General features: G+C 40.2%; 1 protein-coding gene across 1 annotated transcript in view; it reads left to right on the top strand.

The window, feature by feature from the left end:
- ITPR1 (inositol 1,4,5-trisphosphate receptor type 1) overlaps positions 1-22,170 on the top strand; it is a 188,377-nt gene that overhangs the window by 67,630 nt on the left and 98,577 nt on the right. Inside the window, exons 10-27 of the mRNA XM_075158588.1 lie at positions 627-722; positions 2,130-2,174; positions 5,179-5,333; positions 6,624-6,723; positions 7,179-7,339; positions 8,172-8,313; positions 8,688-8,846; positions 9,451-9,623; positions 9,883-10,002; positions 11,329-11,523; positions 13,255-13,506; positions 14,898-15,039; positions 15,987-16,140; positions 16,476-16,663; positions 18,168-18,306; positions 19,810-19,868; positions 21,116-21,277; positions 21,376-21,546. Coding sequence (XP_075014689.1) covers positions 627-722; positions 2,130-2,174; positions 5,179-5,333; positions 6,624-6,723; positions 7,179-7,339; positions 8,172-8,313; positions 8,688-8,846; positions 9,451-9,623; positions 9,883-10,002; positions 11,329-11,523; positions 13,255-13,506; positions 14,898-15,039; positions 15,987-16,140; positions 16,476-16,663; positions 18,168-18,306; positions 19,810-19,868; positions 21,116-21,277; positions 21,376-21,546 — 2,613 coding nt within the window. The remainder of the gene's footprint in view (positions 1-626; positions 723-2,129; positions 2,175-5,178; positions 5,334-6,623; positions 6,724-7,178; positions 7,340-8,171; positions 8,314-8,687; positions 8,847-9,450; positions 9,624-9,882; positions 10,003-11,328; positions 11,524-13,254; positions 13,507-14,897; positions 15,040-15,986; positions 16,141-16,475; positions 16,664-18,167; positions 18,307-19,809; positions 19,869-21,115; positions 21,278-21,375; positions 21,547-22,170) is intronic.

Here is a 22,170-nt window from a genome sequence, read left to right as displayed (position 1 = left end):
AGCTGTGCTGACTTTTCCCTAAGGAAGTGGGTGCACCCACAGAGGGGTCGATAGGAAGTAACAGATCATCTGATGTTGGAGGCTCTGCTTACAACAGAGAAGTGAGAGTAAATATGACAGTCTTCATATTCTTTTATACAACACCGTTGTGTTTGAAATTTCCAGGTGTCTTCCCTCACCTACTTTCAGTAGGTCAGAAATTAGTTATACCAAAAAGTTAAAGTAGCTGTTGCATCTCTTCAGGAGGTTTCTTTCAAGGCCTTTCAAGACATGCACATCTAGAGCACCTTCTTTAATTACTTCTCTGCCAGCTTGCACCATAATCTTCCTGCCATCACCCACCAGACTCCAGTGGAGTACTAGCTGTGGTCAGTGACTTTGCAAACAGATATTGTCACTTGACAATGAGCAGAAAATCAACGTTCGTAAATTGTTGAGGTGAACTAATTGTAGTCTGCTCAAAGTATTTACTGTGCTGTGTGTTGTTCAAGTATGAAAGGTGGTTTCATTTTTTCTGGAGCTCCTCATTCTGTTTCCTCTTACCTGTACGTGAGATACACTAGATGCTGTGTTTGGAAGGGAGGTCACTGACATACGGTGTAAATGTGGTCTCCCTTTCCTTGTAGGTGGTGCAGCATGATCCTTGTCGTGGTGGCGCGGGGTACTGGAATAGCCTTTTCAGGTTCAAACACCTCGCTACTGGACACTACCTAGCAGCAGAGGTAGGTGTTGGGGCTTGCTTAGGAGCTCTGCCTTTCCTTCCATGGTATTTTCTTCCTTTTACATCTTTTGAAAATCTTTCATTTCCTGCCCTAAATATAGACACAGGGGAGGGGAGGAGAGTGGTGTTTGGGTCCTTAGTATTAATACAAAAGTAGGTGGCTAAACATAGAATACAAGATGAAAGAGGTTTGAAAGAATACCACGGTACAGTGGTAGTCTTGAGCTTATTTCACTTTTTGTATGAATTCTGGAGGCGATAACTCTTCTCCTGCAAAGAATAGACACTAAATAGTATCCTGTCATGTGGGCAGTAGAATCAAGATGAATTTATTAATAGATGAATAAATTGCAAATCGCTGAGAGCCTTTGCAGGAAAATGAATTCAACTATTGTTAGTTTCTCTTGAATCACTGATTTCCGAGTGGAATTGTAGAACTGACTGCAAAATGAAAATGCAGTTAGACTTCAGACCAGTCTTGTAAGAACTGCAGATAACGCTTAGCTGTCCAAGCACAAAACAAATAAGTCTTTTTCTCTCTCCATAGTGGACATCTTTCCACCGTTGAAATAAGATTTCAAGACATTTTATTTTTTTAAAAAAAAAAAAGTTAAAAAAAAAAGTCTTAAGGGTTATAATTTTGTGAGTTTTGCTGCTTAACTCTTTTAAATGTTTATTAAAACTACTTCTATTTACTTTAAAGCATGGATATATCAACATGCCAATACACAAACCTCTGTAAGTAAAAGCTGTCCTGGATGTAAGAGTGCATAGCAGGGCAGAAGGGTTGTCTCAGCCCACACTATTGACCTGAGAGCTTCAGTGGGAAAAGTCCAGATTAAATATCCCATTTTATATTCTTCTAATAAGCAGATTGGAAAAACAGCAGCGTTTTGTCATATGCGCACTTGCAAATCCTTTTCAGTAGTGATCCAGTATAGAGCTTTTCCAGTAAATCTTGTGTTTGCTAATCAGCCAAAACAAAAACGTGGTCTTACATCATGCAAAAATGTACCAGAGGAGATTGCTCACCTGATCCATGGTTAGAATAGTGTTTGTTCTAAAAGATTTCTGCCAAGCCAGTAATTTCTAGTTGGAAATTCCACTTGGGATTTTTTAAAAAAAAAAACTGAAACTTGGTAACTCTACCCCTCTTGCGCCTTTAGTGATTATCCTGAACAAGATAAATCTCTCTGCATGCTTGCAGATTCCTTAACTGCTTAATTCATGGACAGGCAGATGCCCGATTAGAAATGAATCGGTTTGCACAGTATATTTGTTCTGCATGCCTGGTAGTGCTGTAGCAGTAGAGTGCATTTTTTACAACGTAAGTTTAGACCGTGCTGAGGTTGTTTCCCACTTCCAGCTCTGTTAGAGTTTTGACGTGCCTGTGATTCTGTTTCATCAGGTAAACCCTGACTATGAGGAAGATGACCTGGAGTGTCAATCCTCAGTAAGTATAGGCAAGAGTATGATCTTGCCCCTAATTGAGGAGGGCTTGACACAGGCCCAGGTGTTTACCTGGCCAGTGCATAGATGGTCCAGGCTTTGTTGCTAGTGAAGAAACTAAAAAACTGAGAATGATCTGAAGGCTTTTAAGGCCTATCCAGAGAAGTGGATATTGAAAACTGCATTAGGCTTTAGTGAAGAGCAATGCACTTGGAACCAAATTCATACGTTACCTGGACCCCCTCACCTCCCCCCTTTGTAGCATCTCTTTTTCTGTCTTCCTATTTCTTAAAACTTTGCTTCCTTGAAGCACTTTCTTGAATAGGTCTGAAAAGCAAGTTGCTCAAGGTGACACCAGATGGCAAGTGTCCCACATGGGATGTTCTCGTAGTGCTGTTCCAGTCAGTCGTCTGACCTCCTTGTTTAAGAAACGAATTCCCTCTCTTGTTTTGGCTTGTCACAGGAAAGCCAGGATAAAGGGTCTAGAGAGCAAGAATGGCAGGCTGAGAATTATTTCAGTGCCATTCTTCTGATTTTCCTGTGAAAGCAAGTCTGTGTTGTTTTCGGTAAATGTTGTTGTGTCAAAGATTGAGTGTGCTGATGCTTTGTACTAATAGAAGCTTCTCTTTGGTGTCAAAGAGAAACAGCATTGCTTCAGTAGTTGAAAACAGATAAAAGTGGAACAGCACTTTCCATTGTGGATTACATTTTTTTAGTTGGATTGTAGGCTTATGTAGCTTTCTTGGTCATTTATCCTGTATTATGGAAGATTTGCTCCATTTGGGTATGAAAAAGAACTACTCCTCTGATTTTAAAACATGCACTGCGATGCTTTGAAATCCTGTGAGGTGGAGTTCTCCTCCTGAAAGGATTTGTCATTATAGCCTGGCCATTAAAACACTTACCCTTGCCCCCATATATTGAGCCGTTATCCTGATTAGTTCTTAGTGGTATTTGGCAGCAAACACTGATCTTCTGACAGCTTAACTTCAGTTAACATATTGGAAAAATGAAAAATGACACCCCCTCACATGCACACAAAACTATTGTTGGGGGAGGGCAACATTGAACCATTTTGTTGGCTTAACTTTTTGCAAGTTAATCAGTGTCGAGGTCTTTTATGTAGACATCCATCCTACTAGTGTTATGCTAATGTCTCCATCTGATAATAAGTGCAGTAATAACGATAATGCACTGGCTTCAGAGTTGTGCTGATTTTTCCCTGCTCTGTCTCTTTACCACTAGGTGGCAAAAATAGACCATAAAGAATAGGATCAGGAGCCCATAATTCATTTCTGACACAAAATTACTGTATCGTTTAACATTCACTAGTGACTACGATGGTGTAGGCTGCTTTATCCAAACTCCAACTGTATCTAAATGTGAACTCTCTGCAAGATGGCAGGTTTCTCAGCACAGCACTGTGTTTTGTTGTTGTTTTCTCCTTATACCTCAGTGAGCTGTACAAGAATGGGGTTTAAATGGGCATGGGTGAGATGCCAGCTAGTACCCTTGCAACACGAAAGGGGATAGCTTTTGTCAACTTTGCGGTTGAAGTTTCAGTTCTCCCTAAATTGCCCCATTTCCTACTTTCTGATTTACTACTCATTTTCAGCTTTGCCACAGTACCAATAACTGACCAGTTGTCTCCTGAAGTACAAACTGTGAATACAGAGCAGCTGCCTTACTGTGGGGAGGAAGGAGACAGCTGAAACTCAGAGAATTCATTCCAAGTGAGCGAATTTCTCCTGGTGTAAAGCCTCCAGATGGACGCTATTCAGTGTATAGTTGCTTCTTCTCTTGAAGGCACACTCCCAATGTGTATTTCTGTTCCATACAGCTGTCTGTTCCCATGTGCAAAATCAGACTTTAAATGTCACTACTTTGCAGACAAGTTCATTGACTACAAATGTGCTAACTACAGAGTATCCTGAGGCACAAGCAACATTAGATACCTTTTCTCTATGTTTAAGGATTGCAATGCCTTACACCAGGACTTTGAAAGACAGATACTTGAGTGCTGACTACTTTGGGTGCCTACCTTCCACTGGTGCCAAGATCACAGAGAAGCTGATAAATTGGTTGCTTGATCACTTTGAAAGTTACATTTAGGATTTAGATGCTTATACATGGACAGCTGGCTCCTGTGTTTTGTCAGACAGCAACTTTTTTATTGATTAGTGATAACTGGTAGTTCCCTAGGAAAGGTTTTAGAGAAACTTGTTGTTCCTTTTTAGTAGTTTATCTTTATGTTTTCCTACCCTTTTGTCCTTTCATCTGAAAATCCAGGGTTTTGCTCAGATGATGTTAGTATCTTTACTTTGTTAAAGGAGGCTGGTAATTTGCTAGCACCTTGGAAATAAAGATACTTCTGACGCCATGTCCTTTGTAGCGTATCATTGTGTTCGAGTGCATCATAAGCTGAAGTGTGAACAGCAAGACAGCTAACTTCTTGATTAGCTTTTGTTTCATTTGTCTGTGATGGATAAATGCGAGTCCTGTTTGTGCTGCTGAAGTTGATTATTTCCCAGCAAGATTGTGGGTACATAGTGCTGCTGATTTTTTAATATTTGCAGCTCACATAATTACTTTGTAAGAATGATAATTGCAGTACATTGAATACATTTCAAAAGCCAGTAGTGTCAGGGGTGGGGATCTTAGCAGATGTGGGTCATCTGAAACTAGTCAGCGTTCCCAGTGCGCTGTGGGGTGAATGGCCGTGGGCTTTTGAGTCTCTTCTGGCAGTGTGTGCAAGACATAACCTCTGTGGTTTAGGATTTATTGTGTTTGTGATCCAGAAATACTCAGAAGTTACTAGCACCAGGGAACGCGAAGACATGGTTGGCACACTTGTCAGTTTTACTGGTGTATTATAGCCCAGCTGTCTTAACTAGTACTTGGAGTGGTTCAGAGTTATGTCTGCAAACTACAGGACACATCTATTTAACACTAGGCAGGTGGGTCTGGAGGGCTTGGTCTGACTGTGCGTGATGGGACTTCTTCCACAGCTGGACCCTGAGCAGGATGCCTCCAGAAGAGGCTTGCGCAGTGCTCAGGAGAAGATGGCATACTCTCTGGTGTCTGTGCCTGAAGGAAATGATATCTCTTCCATATTTGAGTTGGACCCTACCACCTTGCGAGGAGGAGACAGCCTTGTCCCCAGGTACAGCTAAGCACACTGTTAGAACTGACTGTCTGCTTTGGAGTTTGATTTTTTTTTTAATTATTGTTATTATTATTTTAAGGTAAAGCTGTCTCCCATATTTTTTTTTTTATCCTTTGGAATTAAGATTCTTCTGCAAATTAATATAGAAATACTTAGCAAGTGCCTGAAGCTTTACTTTAGTACTTTACAATTGAGTTATAAGTAACTGAACCCCATTTTACAGATGGGACAATTGAGATTAAGTGACTTCCTTGCCAGTGAACAAACTGGGACTAAAAGCCTTGGGTGTCCTATCAAGCTACTCCCATGCCTGTCTGTATTATGTTAGCTAGGATGTATCATCAAGTATTTAGCACTTCATTTTCTATTGTTTACACCTCCTTTACTGTTCATGTGGTACCTCTTGCTACTTAAAAGATGCTGTACCCTTCAAAGATACACAGTCTGTGTAGGCTCTTTGCTGTCTGTTGCCACTGAGAAAGCGCAGCGTATTTGTTCCATTTACTTAAGCAACTCTCTAAATCATCAGGTACTCTTAAGTTAGCAGAAGTTAACATGGCCACCAAAAGCAGCCGTCCTGGCTGCCTCTTCTGTCCTTCGGGCTGCCACGGTTGTGTGGAGAGAGAAGGTTCTACTGCAGCTGAGAGACTGTTTCTTATCCTGGCCTACGATGCTTGTCTGACTGTGGCTTGACATCTTCTGTCAAAGAGCTGGTACATGCAAAATAGTGTCATTGCCAGAAATACCTGAGAAAACTATGTCTGGGAATTGCTGTCCCCATAGGACTTCTGCTAGAGAAAATTGTTCCATGCTAGTCTCGTGTTCTGGTGTCTTAATGGACCTTTGATGCTTGTACAACATTGACTAGCTATACAAAGAGTCAAAAAATTCTCAGTTTAGAAAACACGAAATAGATAGCAGGGAGTTATGGGCTGAAAAATACAAAGCTAAGGGAGGAAGCTGACAGCTCAGATACACTATAGCGTGTTGAAATGTGAGGACGTGAAGAGGCTTAATTTGTTACTGTGCAGCAGCTGATTTACAGCAACAAAATATAGATCTGTTTTACAGCAGAATCTGTTTCATTATATAAGAAGACTTCTTAAGGTGAATTTATAGAATGAAATAAGGAAAGAAGAGTCTTATTCCTGTTACGGTATGCAGCATGTATAAAGATGACACTTTTTTTCTCCACTTGTTCCTGCCAACATCTTGCAATTCAAACAATGTGAAGATTTCCCATCTGGGAAACTGATTCGTGCTTTGAAACTTTTGACTTTCTTTCAGGAACTCTTATGTCAGACTTAGACACCTTTGCACTAACACCTGGGTTCATAGTACCAATATCCCTATTGATAAAGAAGAGGAGAAACCTGTGATGCTTAAAGTAAGTCATGTTACTTCACGTAAGCAAATTCTTTGATTCCTGTACTTTCACGAAAGTGTTGTTGGTAGGAGAAGTTCCAGTCCCTTGAGACTGCTGGGTTTGTCAAACAGCAAGCAACTTAACAGCAATGAATAGTGCCTATGCAAAACGTTTTATCTAAAAGGTTAGGTTTTCATAGTAGTTTGTTACACTGTTCAATTTCTACCGCCATCACAAGGAGAATTTTTTCCACTGTTTAAAGCAACATTTTGCAATCTCTCCTGATGTTTCTCTGGACTTCGGAACACCACTGAGCTTGCACAGAGTGGTACTGTTCTCAAAGCTTGACTTCATCAGTAGCCTCATACTGTCTAAGTGGAGCATGCCTTTTCTTCTACTTTATTATCACTGAGTATGTGAGTCACTACTTTGTTTTCTGCCTTTTGGTTTGATGATAAAACTTCTCTGGGTTTCAGATTGGTACTTCTCCAGTGAAAGAAGACAAAGAAGCTTTTGCTATAGTACCAGTTTCCCCTGCAGAGGTTCGGGACTTGGATTTTGCAAATGATGCAAGTAAGGTTTTAGGTTCCATTGCTGGCAAGTTGGAAAAGGGAACAATAACCCAGAATGAAAGAAGGTAAGGAAGCAAGAATTTGCTTCAGATAACGTTGTTTCCTTTACTAAGTAACTGTTTCTTTGAAAATTTTGTCTATGTACGCTATCTTTGGGAGAGGGATTTTTGTTTCCCACTTGATTAGATTTAAAAAAAAAAAAAAAAAGATGATGGTTTTGTTTTTGATGTGTCCATAGTGGAGGTTTTCAAGCCTATTCTGTCAAGCCCTCCCTGTTGCTCTGAAATGAGAGCATGAGAACTGTTGTTGCGAACTTGGAGGAATTATCCACAGCATACCTTTCTTGATGGGCTTTGCAAATTGAGTGTGGGAATTTATAATCCATCTTGTGAAGACTGAACACATGACTTCTTGCAAATCCTCTGACAATGTCCGTGAAAAGTACATGGCCACACAAAAAGAGCACAGAGTCGGCTGTGTAAAACCAGGGCCCATGTGCTTCTATAGCCAGTGTCTCTTATTTGGCCTTGGGAGAGATTATCACCTGATTCTTTTCTTTTCTTTTTTTTTTTCTTTTTTTTTTTTTTTATTCCCTGGCAGTTTAAAGAACTGCCAAATAGAACTTGGTGAGCGTCTAGTTGCCCTAAAGTGATACCATTGTCTTACTGCTTGCTATGGTTTAGCTATTAGACAGTAAAGCTACAGCAGCAGGAAGCATTAGTTCCTAATTTTAAGTTCTGTACATACCTATGTGCCTTATCAAGCATCTGAGTCAGTTTCTAATTGATGTTCTTTTTTCACTTAGCCTTTTGAAATCTATGTAAACTTACACTGGGATTGTTCTTTTAACAGATAGAATTTGTAGTCTCGTATTAACAACATCTGGCTTTTCTATAGATCCGTTACCAAGTTGTTGGAAGACTTGGTCTACTTTGTTACTGGTGGAACTAATTCTGGACAAGATGTCCTTGAAGTGGTATTTTCTAAACCTAATAGAGAACGGCAAAAACTGATGAGAGAACAGAATATTCTAAAGCAGGTAGGCTGCATTTTTCTCTAAACTCTGCCTACAAGAAGGGTTGTCAGAAAAGAAAAACTAATAACAGAGAACCTGGCCAAATTATTGGGATCAAAAGATCCTTTGAGCTTCTAGCTTTCAGCAGGCTCTTGGTGGTGGACTGTAGGCATACCATCGCTAGAAGAAAAAGTTACAGAATATGGTGTTGAGTAAAGGTGATCAACAATGACTTCTGTCCAGGCTACTCTATGGCCAAGAAACTTGGTAACTATGGTGCGTTTCTGATGTACCTTTTAGAAATTTAAAGATGCTGACACAGTGCTTTGACACTAATTTTAATCAGATGAAGGCAGTGCCTCATGGGATTTTATCTTTTTTTTTTAATAAATCCATAGATTTTCAAGTTGTTGCAAGCACCATTTACAGACAGTGGTGATGGCCCAATGTTGCGGTTGGAGGAGCTTGGAGACCAGCGTCATGCTCCCTTCAGACACATATGCCGGCTTTGCTACAGAGTGCTGAGACACTCTCAGCAGGATTACAGAAAGAATCAGGTTTGAAATATGTCTATAGGTTTCAATAGTACTAACATTGTTCCTGTGCTCCAAAAAAATAAAAGCTACATCCCATTAAACCCTGCTATGCTGTGCTGTGATTGTACAGTCAGCAAAAAATGTTTGGATTGCTCAGTTTTACTCTATCTGGTATTTTTCATCTCTGTCAGAGACTATATGCAGTGTAATTAGTACCAGTTGAAAGGGGAATCTGAGAAAACAACAGAATTGCTAACTGTCAAACTGTCAAATCTAGGTGAATTCTGAATTCTGAATTCTGGATTCACCCCCTTTCTTCACTCTTGCGTCCTACAAGCTCCATTGTGAATTAAGGCTGTACATTTTTTGTTGCCATTTATTAAAAACAAACTCCTATCAGATCAGGATAAATGCCTTGTTGGTGTCTAGCCCGGGAGGGAGGGAGGTGTTAAGGTTATCTGTCATCACTTGCGTTCTCTCAAAAGAACAACAATTTGAATCTAGTCCAGTTCGCCTATTGGGTTGTTGATATTGACAAACATCTTATTGTTTTCTGTTATTGATTGTTTTCTTAAATTCTGAGAATTAATTACACCACCTTCCTTCTTCCCTCTATGTTTTGAAGGAATACATTGCGAAGCAGTTTGGCTTCATGCAGAAGCAAATTGGCTACGATGTCTTGGCTGAGGACACTATTACAGCACTGCTTCATAACAATCGCAAACTCTTGGAGAAGCACATCACAGCTGCCGAGATTGACACCTTTGTTAGTCTCGTGAGGAAAAATAGGGAGCCCAGGTGAGATCCACATTTTTGAGTATATGATTACCCTTTTCCTCTTAGCCTTCTGAGAAAAATCTGTACCTGCCAACATGCTAGTAAGGAAGCACAGCTAGTTCACTTCTTTTTTGGCACTCGCCATAACTTCCCCCTCGGGCAACAGTCTCGCTCTGCAATGTTAAAACGGAGTTCTGAATGTTTTCTTTCTGAAATGTAGATTGCTTCAGTCTAGATCTCAACAAGGATTTATACCCTTTTGGCTCACGTTTTCCAACAGGTTTTTGGATTACCTCTCAGATTTGTGCGTTTCCATGAACAAGTCTATTCCAGTGACACAGGAGTTGATTTGTAAAGCCGTGCTGAATCCAGCAAATGCAGACATTCTCATTGAAACTAAGTAAGTTAATACCTTTAAAGATAGTTTTCCTAGCATGAAACAGAAGGAAGGTGATTAAAGGCTGAAAGCATTGCTGGCACATCTGGAGAATGCAGTTAAGTATGTGTGGGGTCCCCTTCAAATACACAGTAAATGGGTATTGATGACAGCAGATGTCTGCCATATGCATTCTCAGTCCTGCAGTCAGAGAACTCTTTCAGGTATCTACATTTGATCAAAGTAGACAGACATTGCAGGAAGGTGTGCAGGGTCCTGTGGGCCTGATCCTCCTCCGGGCTTCAGGCTTTCCTCGATAAGCTGTCTGAAGCGAGCGAGCGCTGCTTGGGTGCGTGCCCACTGAGCTCAGCTTGCAGCAAAGCAGAAGCTGATGCATCTCTGCTCACCCATTTCTCCCTCTGCGGTTAGGATTTTGGTCTCCACCTCTCAGCATTGCCCTGCCATTGCTGAAGCATCATAGCAAGCACCAAATTCCAATTATCTTTCATAAAGATGGGTTTATTCGATATACGGAATAGGGCACAGATAATCGTTATCAAAATACTGTAAAAGGGAAGCAGGTTTTTGTCAGGTAGTATTTAAAACTCAAACGGATGAGAGTATTCTTGCACACTTATTTCTCTTCATAAAATCATAAAGACTGTATTTATTTCCACCAGCACTTAAAGTTGCTACATCACTTATTTGTTCTTATCCTCGTGTATTTAATTTGTCTTTTTTTCAGATGTATGATCTTTTTTTGCTGAAGAGCTAAAAGCCCCCAAAGCCTTTTTAGTTTTAGTAGCTGATTTGTTTTGAGTTATTTTGCCACGTAAACAGAAAGAAGTTCTGATCCAATTGGCATTTGTGGGATACAGAACTAATCAATTTTTAGATATTTTTGCTTACCAAATCCTTTCCTAGTCTGTTGAATGATCTTTGAACCAGTTCTGTAAAGATGTTTTCGAAAGTCAGTTAGATGTGCCTTTAACTTCCTTGTTTCTTTATCTTCATCAGTTGAATGGAGCTGAAATGTTGGTCTTCTTGAGGCTGAATGGAGAGTTTATAATCTAAATTCATTCTAACCTAATGCTTTTAATAATAAAACCCAAAGATTTTATGTAGTAAACTGCTACTGCTGAAAGAGTAAAATACTCTGCTTCTACTTCGCAGAGTTGAGGAACAAAATTTGCGTTTTCTGAATGCCGGTGAGATCATAAAATTAGTTACTTCTATATCACCAGTACATTTTAGCAGGTGTCTTTTTTAGCAAGTGTCTTAAAAGAAATGTTCTAAAAGATCTGCCTGGGTCTTGGCAGTTTGTAATCTAACCTAACTTCCTTCTGGCAGGCTGGTCCTCTCTCGATTTGAGTTTGAAGAAGTGTCAAGTGGAGAAAATGCCTTGGAAGTTGGAGAAGATGAGGAAGAAGTGTGGTTGTTCTGGAGAGACAGTAACAAGGAAATCCGCAGTAAGAGTATCAGAGAGTTGGCTCAGGATGCTAAGGAAGGGCAGAAGGAAGATCGGGACGTACTCAGCTACTACAGGTTAACAGCATGTGCAGTAGTTGGCTAGCAAAGTTCATCAAGGCTGTGTGGGGAAGCCTTTGGGATATAGGCTGTACTTGGTTTGAGAGAAAGGATTCTGGTTTCGTGGACAAAATAGCCATTAGAGAGTGAGGATGAAGTCTCTTAGAAGTGAGAGCTAAAACCACAAAATTATGCATGGCGAGAAGTCAAATTGTCAGCATAAGCAAGTTTAAACTGATGTAAAAAAAAATAGTTGAGGCTTAGAGTGCATTGATTTTGCACAGCGCTTAATGCCTGTATTTCTGCTTGGTTTCCTGATAAGTGGGTGTTATGACAGAGCCTGTATATTAACCATTTAGGTTACCTGTATTCAGATGGTAGTTGGGGTGAACAACTGCTTGTGGGAAGAACAGGATTTCAGCGTGCAAATGGCTTTGCTTTTGATTTTAAAGAAGGCACTGCCGTTCTCCCTGTCTTCTAAATTTCTCTGTAAGCTCAAAGCCTGTAGTGGCCCAGTAGTTCTCAGCAGGACAATATATGAAGTTATGAAAATGCCACAAGTTTGGTTTGATGAATGTGCAGTGCTCTTTAGTACAGCTTAAGTTATGCTTTTAGCAGTTTCTGACATGAAGCGATGTTTCCAGATGACTTGACAAGACACCGAGTTCTTGGCATAGTGTAAGATCAGGTTTCAGCCCAGACCAAATTCCTGTGTCTGGGTTATAAACTTCTGAGAGTAGTTTGATGGACCCGATTGTGGTGATGCAAAAAGTTCAACTAGATTTTTTTTTTTTAATTTTTAATAACTTTTGCATTATCTCTTCCATTGAAATGGTTCTTGCAGTAGACTTCCTAATACATGTTTTTATTTGAGCCTATTGGAGGGCTGAGCTCAAAAGGAGACCTCTTGTACATATTTTAAAAAAATGTATCTGCTTTCAAAATAGATTTTCTTGCACTTGTTTTTAAGTAGAATTGATAGTGTTAATTATTTTTAGACTACATTATAGACTTGCGAAGATGCTTTAAACAAGGGTTTAGGGTACAGTTTGGTCAAATTCCCATGAGGAGTGCTGAGAGTGAAAAGGAGTCTGCTTTCAATTAAATGTTCTTTTCTTTAGGAAGCCTCACAGTTGACACTATTCAACACAAGCCTGTATGAATACTCATGAATGTTGGACATGTGCTTTATGACTAAAGGCTAATTATCAGTCTGTTGAATGTGCATACCTTAAATCCCAGTTGCTTGCTTTTAGTTTATGGAGTGAAAAGCTTAGGAATTAAATTTTGTTTTTCTCTACCAATTCTTTGACTGAAGGGAGCAGAGCTTAGTAATTGTTTAATCAGGTACCTGATTTTTAATGATTCTGTAGTCCATCTACGTTGTTGCATTAGTGAACAACTGTGGCTTCAGAATCAATAAGAAGTATTTGGTCTTCTACGGTATTTAGGCTGAGTTGCCTTAAGTGTTCTTTGGATTCTTCTGTAGCTTTCATAAACAGCATTACTTAATTCTGTGTAACACTCAGAAAAATACGATGACTCCTTGTATTCTATTTTTCCACTGTGTAACCTTTTACTAGTGTTTGATTAATACTTTATTCTTTCCATAGTAAGTATAGCTATATTAATGGAAAATATAAGATTCATTCTGTTAATACATACAAGAGCATATCAGTACTATACCCAGTGGACGTTTCTGGAAATTAAAGTGTAAGCTGTTTGTTTATGTACTTTTTTCCCCTGAAGATACCAACTAAACCTCTTTGCTAGAATGTGCCTTGATCGACAGTACTTAGCCATAAATGAAATATCTGGCCAGCTGGATGTCGACCTCATTCTCCGCTGCATGTCTGATGAAAACTTGCCATATGATCTGAGAGCGTCTTTCTGCCGGCTAATGCTTCATATGCACGTTGATCGTGACCCCCAAGAACAAGTAACACCAGTGAAGTATGCTCGTCTGTGGTCTGAAATACCTTCTGAAATTGCTATTGACGAGTAAGTACTTGCTGGAATGGTGTGGGAAAGGAAATTACATCACTCTTGATTTTTTTTAAAACAAAACCGGATCAATCCTAAACTCATACATTATTTATACTGTTTCTGTTTAAAAATAAAATTTAAAAAAAATCCGTAATGTATTCAAACCCAGTAGTTTCATTTGCCTGTAATGTTTGCTGGAGAACCTTTCTGAGAACAAAATAACCTTCCTGTATGTGCGTGATGTGAGCTATGAGGCAGTAGGGGTTTGTCTCCAAAACACACAGTGATCACAGTGATGGTCTGTCTCTGGTTTGGGTGATGTGACTCCCTCCCCTGGGGAGGGAAAGCAAGGGAGGACTATTTCGTTTTTCCTGCCTTATTTGATTGGAGTATAGACTCTTCAGGGCGGATTGCCCATACGGTAGCTTGCACAATCAAAAGAAAGAACAAGGGGGAAGACACTGAAACAAGTAGTGTGCTGGAGACAGTCATGTTCCTTAACCTCCAATGGAAAATACTCTGATACAGTGGTGAAAAACCTAGACAAAACCACAGCTAGGCTGGAGACATGATTTCTTGACCATAGACTTCTATCAACTTTTTATAGCACAAATAATTTAAAACTTATAGTACTTCAACTGTTCAGAACTCAATTTTTTTGGTTGGAGAAAATGAACATTTAAAATTCACGTTAAATGTTAGGAATTTGAGTCTTGTCAGCATTAGTACCGGTGTTCAGTGGTTTCTTCTTTTTCCCTCCCTTCCCTCCTTGCTAGCCTAGTTTTCTTTGCTGAGAGAGATGCAGCAGATCATATTCAACTTTAAATGCCAAAATAGAAAAACAAATGGCTTCAGCTCTGGCAGAGGCTAAACAGTGATACTGATCAAACAGGAAGACAGAAGTAGTTAGTGGAAGGTGGTGGGGATTGTCTTTTTTGAATGCTCTCTGCGCACGCTGAGAAACAAACCTAGAATTTGTATTAAGAAAAATTAATGTCTACTTTGCATATGTATTGTTTTTATTTGAAGGAAAATAGCATTCGCAGTCAGCATCTCTTGGCCACATCCATTTGCCTTAGTGCTGTACATAGCTTGTCATTGTTTCCACTAAAATAATAAGGGTTTCTTTTTTTATTTATTGGGGAAAAATTCTCTTTTTTGTTTTCCTCAGACATTTTTAAATAGTGCAAAATGAGCATATGGGATAAAACAGCAAAAGCCAGGAAATTATGGTGTCAGCTTCCCGACTCCTTTGTTTGGATAAATTATTTCACAGCTTTTAACTTTTCTTAGATTTTGACAAACCAATGAAAAATTGTATCGGGGGAGGAGAGCCCTGTGTATTTGCATGCTAAGTTTTGTGTTTTGTTTTGTTTTTTGTTTTGTTTTTTTTTTTTCCTCTTCAGCTATGATAGCAGTGGAACTTCCAAAGATGAAATTAAGGAGAGATTTGCACAAACAATGGAATTTGTAGAGGAATATTTAAGAGATGTGGTGTGTCAAAGGTTCCCTTTCTCTGATAAAGAGAAAAATAAGCTCACTTTTGAGGTAGTTATCCAGTTCTGATTTTATCCTTTTTTTTTTTTTTTGTGAAATGTTGGTACTTTTTTCAACACCAGGTAGATGGCAGTAGTCCTTTCTCCTCATGCAAGCAACTCCACTGAAGTTTGTGACAGTTTGCTATGCTAGTTCTTGAAATACAATTAATGAATGTGAGCTTATGTCTTAGATTTGCAGCAGCCCTGTTTACTTTTTGTGCTCTCACTGTTATTGCAAAGTCAAGCTTTACTGGAATAAATATTCTCGAAAACTAAACACTATGTCTGCATGCACAGATAGTCTCTATAGCTTACAGTATTACTCAGGAAGAGAACAATACAGTGTCCTGTGACTTACTGACCTATTAAAATAATCTGTGCAAATAAAATGTAGCAAATCCATGCAATAGTATTCTCTAAATAACCATTAATTTAAGAAAATATGTGATATTTCTTTTAAAAAAAAGTATTTGAGGGAATATACTTCAGATAATGGGGCCTACGTTAAATATTTGCACTATATGTGAAATTCTTTTGTGTGGATCTTGAAGCAGTGCATGTGGAGGACTTGTGGGGAAACTTTATAACTTGGTAGCAGTAAGCTTTAGATGTGTGATTTTTTTTTTTTTCTTCCTCTAAGACAAAACCATAAAAAGCATCTCTACATTCCCTCTAGTCTTGACCTCTTTTCTGTAATGAGACAAATATGGTATGATTTTGTAGCTGTAGAATATCAATTGCAGGTACAGACTGTTATTCCAGGCACTGCAGTATTTGTAGGCAAGTAGAAAACTTTCTGATAAAATGCAGAACTATACTGTCGTATGGAATTATGAGGTATTATGATAAGAATATGACTCACAGCCAGGTTCTTGATCTTTTCACTGTATTAAGACAACTTGATTGTGACAGCAAAATGTTTAGTATTAATCAGGCTTTTTATTATTATTTTGGTAGGTTGTTAACTTAGCCAGAAATCTGATATATTTTGGTTTCTACAACTTCTGTGACCTCCTCAGACTAACCAAAATCCTCCTTGCTATATTAGACTGTGTGCACATCACTACCATCTTCCCTATTACCAAGATGGCAAAAGGCGAGGAAAGTAAAGGTAAGGCTGAAAAATGAGAGACGGAACAGATCATTCTTTGGTAATTGCTAGTTCATCTCAAAATGTCAATGTGGATTTGAAATCTTCTACTCCTTTCTGTCTATGGCTTGGCTGAACAGCTGGGTAATGCCTACGATGAAAGAGGGAGAGGGCAGGGGTTTCTGAAAGTACTGCAGTGCTTCTGTTGTCTTCCATCTGTTCCAGGGATTTAGTGTCCACCTGGCCTTGTTTAATGTTGAGACAATTTCTCTTCGTAGGATGTGGAGGGTCCTTGCCCTGTTAATGCAGTCCCATTACACCATCATAACCTTACCTGTTTACCTACCTCTCTGAAGGGAGCAATGTGATGAGATCAATCCACGGAGTCGGAGAGCTGATGACCCAGGTGGTGCTCAGAGGCGGTGGGTTCTTGCCCATGACTCCGCTTGCTGCTGCTCCTGAGGGTAACGTCAAGCAGAGTGAACCAGAGAAAGAGGACATCCTGGTAATGGACACAAAGCTGAAGATCATCGAAATACTTCAGGTACTAGCAATGCAAATTAATGTAGCCTCTTGTGCTGTCTTTAATCTAAGCATTAACATAGTGCCATGCTGCCTTTTAATTCACTCCTGCCTTGAATGTGCCTCTTTAAACTGGTGAGGCATTACAAGGGTGACTTTGTCAGGCGTGCAGCACTTGCATATGACAATATTACGCCATTACTGAAACAATTTAATAGAAATGAGTTTGCAGTAGACATCTGCACTTTTAACAGTGATTTGTAAATACCTGACTTGCTGAAGTGGAGAACCCATTTTCCAACTTATTGTCTTGGTAATTTCCCTGAATATACAGGGCCACCTTGTTAAGTGCCCCAAGGAAGGGGGAGATACTTGAGACTCCTCGTACAGCCATCAGCCTGAAATGTTTTTTACGCATGCACATTTGCCAGCCTTGCTGTCTCTTCCATCTCTGTCTGGCTTTTCTCACTTGTGTCCCAAAGACTTAGGAGTGAAAAAAGAGAAAAGTTTTTCCCTTTTCCACAGTGCTGTCTTGATCTAGATGTTGCCACAGAATTACTGCACTGAAATCCATCTTCCCTCCCTCAGTGTAGGAGTCCCTTTTCTGTTCGGTAACTTCATGGGCAAGTTCACGGAGGCCAGAATGCTGCAAAAGCCTGTGGGCGAAAGTATGTGAAGCAGCAGGAAAGCCATGGTGTACTTTCCCTGTGCCCCCGTGGGAGGTTTCGCACATAGCTGGGTTTGAGGTTATGCCCTTCCCCTCAGCAGCAGATGCAGCACGTAGGGGAGGCTTGGTTCACTTCCTTCCAGCATTGCTAATTTTAGTTAAAGCCAGAACTTCTGTTATGGCCTGGCATGTGCAGTAGGATATTTTAGTGTGCCAGTATTCCCCCTGTTACTGCGGGTTATTAAAACTGGCATTAAACGTTTTCCCCTAAATTGGAGAGAACTGCAAGTGTTCTTCGCGTTGTACTGCTTTCCTCAAGAGGGAGGAAGACCACCGAGGAGGTGGCCTCTGCTACACTGGAGGTTTCACTGGGACTAGCTGAACTGGTAGCTGTTGTATGGCAGCAGCAGGCTGCGATGCTGCGCCTGCGGCAGCAGCTCGTGTTCAGCCTCCTCTGCCACCGCGCCCCGGGAGTCGGCGAGGAGGACAGCAGCGCTTGTCTGTCGGATTCCTGCTGGTTTCAGAACGGAGATAGAAATGCCGCCTTCCTTTCCTGGGGGGCAGGGTGAGGATGCCTGCGTTGAGCAGTAACGAGGGATCAAAACTCTGCCAAAATCTTTTACTCATAAGTATTTATTACTGTGTGCATATCATACACTTATTGAAATCACTGAAAAAAAAATACTGAATTCTGAGGATTTTTAAGAAGACATTTGTGTACCTCTTTTCCAAGTTAAATCCCCATTTTTACTATGTTGATCTTGCGTGTTTGTAGCACTGCATTATGTGTAAATTGTCTGTACGTGTGCTTGGAAATAGGCAAGTTATTTCAGTATTTTTACTACTTCTGTGTTATCAGTTTATTTTGAATGTGAGATTGGACTACAGAATCTCCTGCCTACTTTGTATATTTAAACATGAATTTGATGAAAGCAATGCCCAGATGTCTGAATCACCCACTGGAAGCAGTAATCAAGAAATGCCAGCTAATGTACCAGGTTAGTTATTTTGCAAAGAATGAATTTGTGTGGGTTAGTGAAGACTCTTTAATCTTAGAGGTGCTAATTGGATAATTGATTCAGGTTCTTGCTTTGGCATATGAACTGTCCAGCTGAAGCAGAGTACCCTGCTAGCAGCGGAAATAATGGTAGGGATCATTTCCATATACCCCAAACAAAACCCAGGATTTATTTGTACTCTCTCCTACTTGTTTCCATGTGTTAAGTGTGACCAAGAGCCTGAGATGCATCCTTTAAAGAAAACCTGAAATAAACAGTATCACGTGTGACCTGTCATCAAGCTCAAATTAAATCTTCTGTATTAATGTTTCTGGGTGAAGGAAAAGGGTCCCCAAAGTAATCTGATTTCCTCCATCCTTTTCCCCGGGCCTGATGCCTCTATCCACCCAAATTTCTCTTTTCCAAAGGTATTGTAGGAAGGCAGGACATCTGGAGGTGTCTGTATCTCAGTGCTGCTAGGCAAGGGTATGAAAGTAAGCTGTTAAGGAGCTTGTCATGTCCAGTGTTGTTCTTAACTGAAAGCCGGATAGTTAGTGGACTGGGTAGATGGGGTGTTGTTAATTGCTATATCGCTTTCCAGGGGAGGAAGTGTCCTGTAGTTAGGACCTGTACTGTGTAGGAATAACTGGACTTTAAAAGTGCAGCTTATTAGACATCAAACAGTTTTTCTCCCTCAATTTGGAGACTGTATCTCTAGATGCAAAGGAGAAAGATAAGGAAAATGTGGTTTAGATGTGAAGTCTTCAAAGGGAGGAGACTGTTTCTTTTGATCTCGCTTCAAAGGAGATGTGTTTACTTTTTTCTTGGGCTGCCTGTCCAGCAGCCCCCCGGGGTGCCAGGGCCTTCGAAACTGGGCTGGCGGGGAGAGCTCTATCTGCGAGCTGAACTTTGGAAGAAAGAGGGTAAATGTTTTTGGCAAAGATGTAAAATCCCCATGCTCTTTCCGTTCCCCTTTGCAAATGTTTGTGAAAGATCAAGAGCTCCAACACTGTTTTACCTTTTTTATTTTTTTATTTCAGAATATTAATCATTGCCCATGTGATAATATATACCTTATACTGAAAAATGCAAAGACCTTTTTGTCTCTTGAGCCACAGGAGTATTGCTGTCATCGCTGAATTTATTGCTTTATAACTTCTCAAGGCTGAAGTTTGGTGTTTCTTGTGGCTGGCCCCTCTGAATGACATCAGGTCCCATTAGTGTCCTGGAATGATGCTGGTGCAATCTAAAAATAGGCAAGAGAAGAATAAGCCTGGGTGTTGAAGTGATTATGCAGTTTAATTTGTGAGCTGAGAACAGGTTAATTTATTGTCTTATGTTATCTCAGCAGGCTGCTTCAGTAATCTCTCGGTGTTCGTTTCAGCTTGTTATGACCCTCTTGTTTACAGCTACATCACCACTTGCCATTTAAAATGGTTTTAGGCTGCAAAAACACCTCTGGTGCCATTTTGACATAACGTATTTGTCTTGTTATTTTCTCAGGAGCCCTAGACTTTGAACATATTGAAGAACAAGCTGAGGGGATCTTTGGCGGAAGGAAAGTATCTCTCCACTAGTGCTAATAAAGGGGTAGCTCAGCAGTTCCCAGGCTGCAGCCCTCAGGGCTCCCAAGGAGAGGGGATTGCAGTTGAAAGGGAGGTGGTAGCTGGGAAAAGATTGGAAACAGCTGTCACAATTATCTAGGCTTCTTTTTCCTGAAATGCCTTTGATACAGCTCAAAGTCGTGTCCATTTGGATTAAAAGCCACAGATAAGGGACAGGGGTCCTTCAGCCAGAAAGATCTTCATGGGAGGGCTTCGCTTGTGTGGGTGAAAGCCAAGCTGGAGGATTAGTGCATCTAAGCTGAATGCTGCAGCAAAATCTTAGGTGGAAAAGTTTGTGTAGGCAAGGATTGGGACTTCTACTGAGATAGATATATATTTAGCCATCCTTTTTTTGTATAATGCAGCATTAAACTGCCCATGCATGACAGAACAAAGCAAGCTGTACCTTCCATACCTGCCTTCCTTCCGGAGAGGCTTGAATCCTTTCTTAAATCACAGGACAGCAAGTCAGTGACAGACTCCAAGTACTTCAGCTTATCCTGATACTCCACCCACTATCTGCTGGAGCACCATGACGCTGTATATTCTACGTGTCCTTAAGCTGCTCAGAGCTGCAGTTGTTTTCTGTAATCCTAAGAAAACTGATTTCTTAAATGAAGGCAGAAGGGGAGAGAGAGATTCATTTACAGAATTAATAACCAGAATTTTTAATGTAAGCGTGCAGACTCAGTTGGAAGCAGAATACGGAAAAGATTCAGGGGGCACTGATAGGAAAAAAAAATACAGCGTGAGTTTCTCAGGCTCAGAAAAGAGGTGCAGGGGAAAGAGAGGGAAGAGGAGGATTTCAAGTGCTTGACATAATTAGCATTGCAACCTGGATACTGAGGTAGGGTTTTATTTCATAAATAGTGAGAAAGGTTAGTACCAGGAATGGGCAAGAACTCTTTGAGCAATAAGGTGAGGCTGACATAGGGACAAATATTTTGGCGTAGTTAGACCCTGAAAAATGTAAGTTGATTAATGTAAGCTGAGTGAACTGTGATTAATGAGACTCTGGAATAGCCTCTCTATTAAGCAGTATACCAAAAAACCCTGTGTGTCCTAAGATAGCACTTTTTGTTTAATTTCACCCTTATTTAAAAGTAAGAAAAAAAGGTTTTCTGCCACCGCTGACTGGACTTAAGAACCTGGTGGGACATTCAGTTTAATATGCTATTTAACTCCTACACTCTGTTTTCAGTGAGGAGAATACACCACTGGATTTGGACGATCATGGTGGCAGAACATTTCTCAGAGTTTTGTTGCATTTAACAATGCATGACTATCCTCCTCTGGTGTCTGGAGCACTTCAGCTACTCTTCCGGCACTTTAGTCAGAGACAAGAAGTCCTTCAAGCTTTTAAACAGGTACGTGTTTGTATTACGAGTGTTATTCCTCATCTGAATGTATATATTGCAGCTAAAACCAATCCTTTTGTGCAACTAATGGATTGCATTCATGTAAGGTTCAACTGCTTGTTACCAGCCAAGATGTTGACAACTACAAGCAGATAAAACAAGATTTGGACCAGCTGAGGTCTATCGTGGAAAAATCAGAGCTTTGGGTGTACAAAGGCCAGGGCCCTGATGAGACTATGGATGGAGTGCAAGGTGAAAATGAACACAAGAAAAAAGAGGTAATTAGGTTCTGTTTGCTCAAATAAATGAATTAATAATTTATGAAAATGTAACTGTTTCCAGAACTGTGACTAAAAAAAACCAAACATCTTTCCAGCACACTGCATAGCCTGGTGAGGCTATCTGAATTGCTTTTGGACTAAGGCAATAACAAGAGGAGAACTTGAGCTAAGTGATGCCAGTTAGTCTCAGGTGGAAACTGCTCAGGATTAGCACCCACTTACGTGTCATCTTTAGGCTCTAACAGAACACTTGGTTTGGGTTTGCTCTGGCTCCTGAGTTGTGTCCTTTCAGCACTGATAGATTGCATGGTTTTTATATGATCAAAAGTACCTCAAATAATAAAAGGGCAGAGCTGTGAACTGTTCAGGTGATGCATTTTGAATCATGGCACTATTATTAAATGGCAGAAGAGAACAGTGCTTGAGAAACCTGGTAAATGTTGCTGCTTTATCTGTACCTGGTAATACTCGACTTCCCTGGCATGCACATCTAGCGTAGAACTAATTAAACACCTTTTGTCTCAGTATAATTTGCAATCAAATAGAAGAGACCGGGTGAGGGAATGCAAGAAATAGTCCGTGGGTTATGAACATTTATTGTTGGAAGTAAATAGAAGTAAT

The sequence above is a fragment of the Calonectris borealis genome, chromosome 10 (assembly GCF_964195595.1).
Source record: "Calonectris borealis chromosome 10, bCalBor7.hap1.2, whole genome shotgun sequence".
NCBI lineage: Eukaryota > Metazoa > Chordata > Aves > Procellariiformes > Procellariidae > Calonectris > Calonectris borealis.
This window is presented reverse-complemented; position numbering and strand designations above follow the sequence as displayed.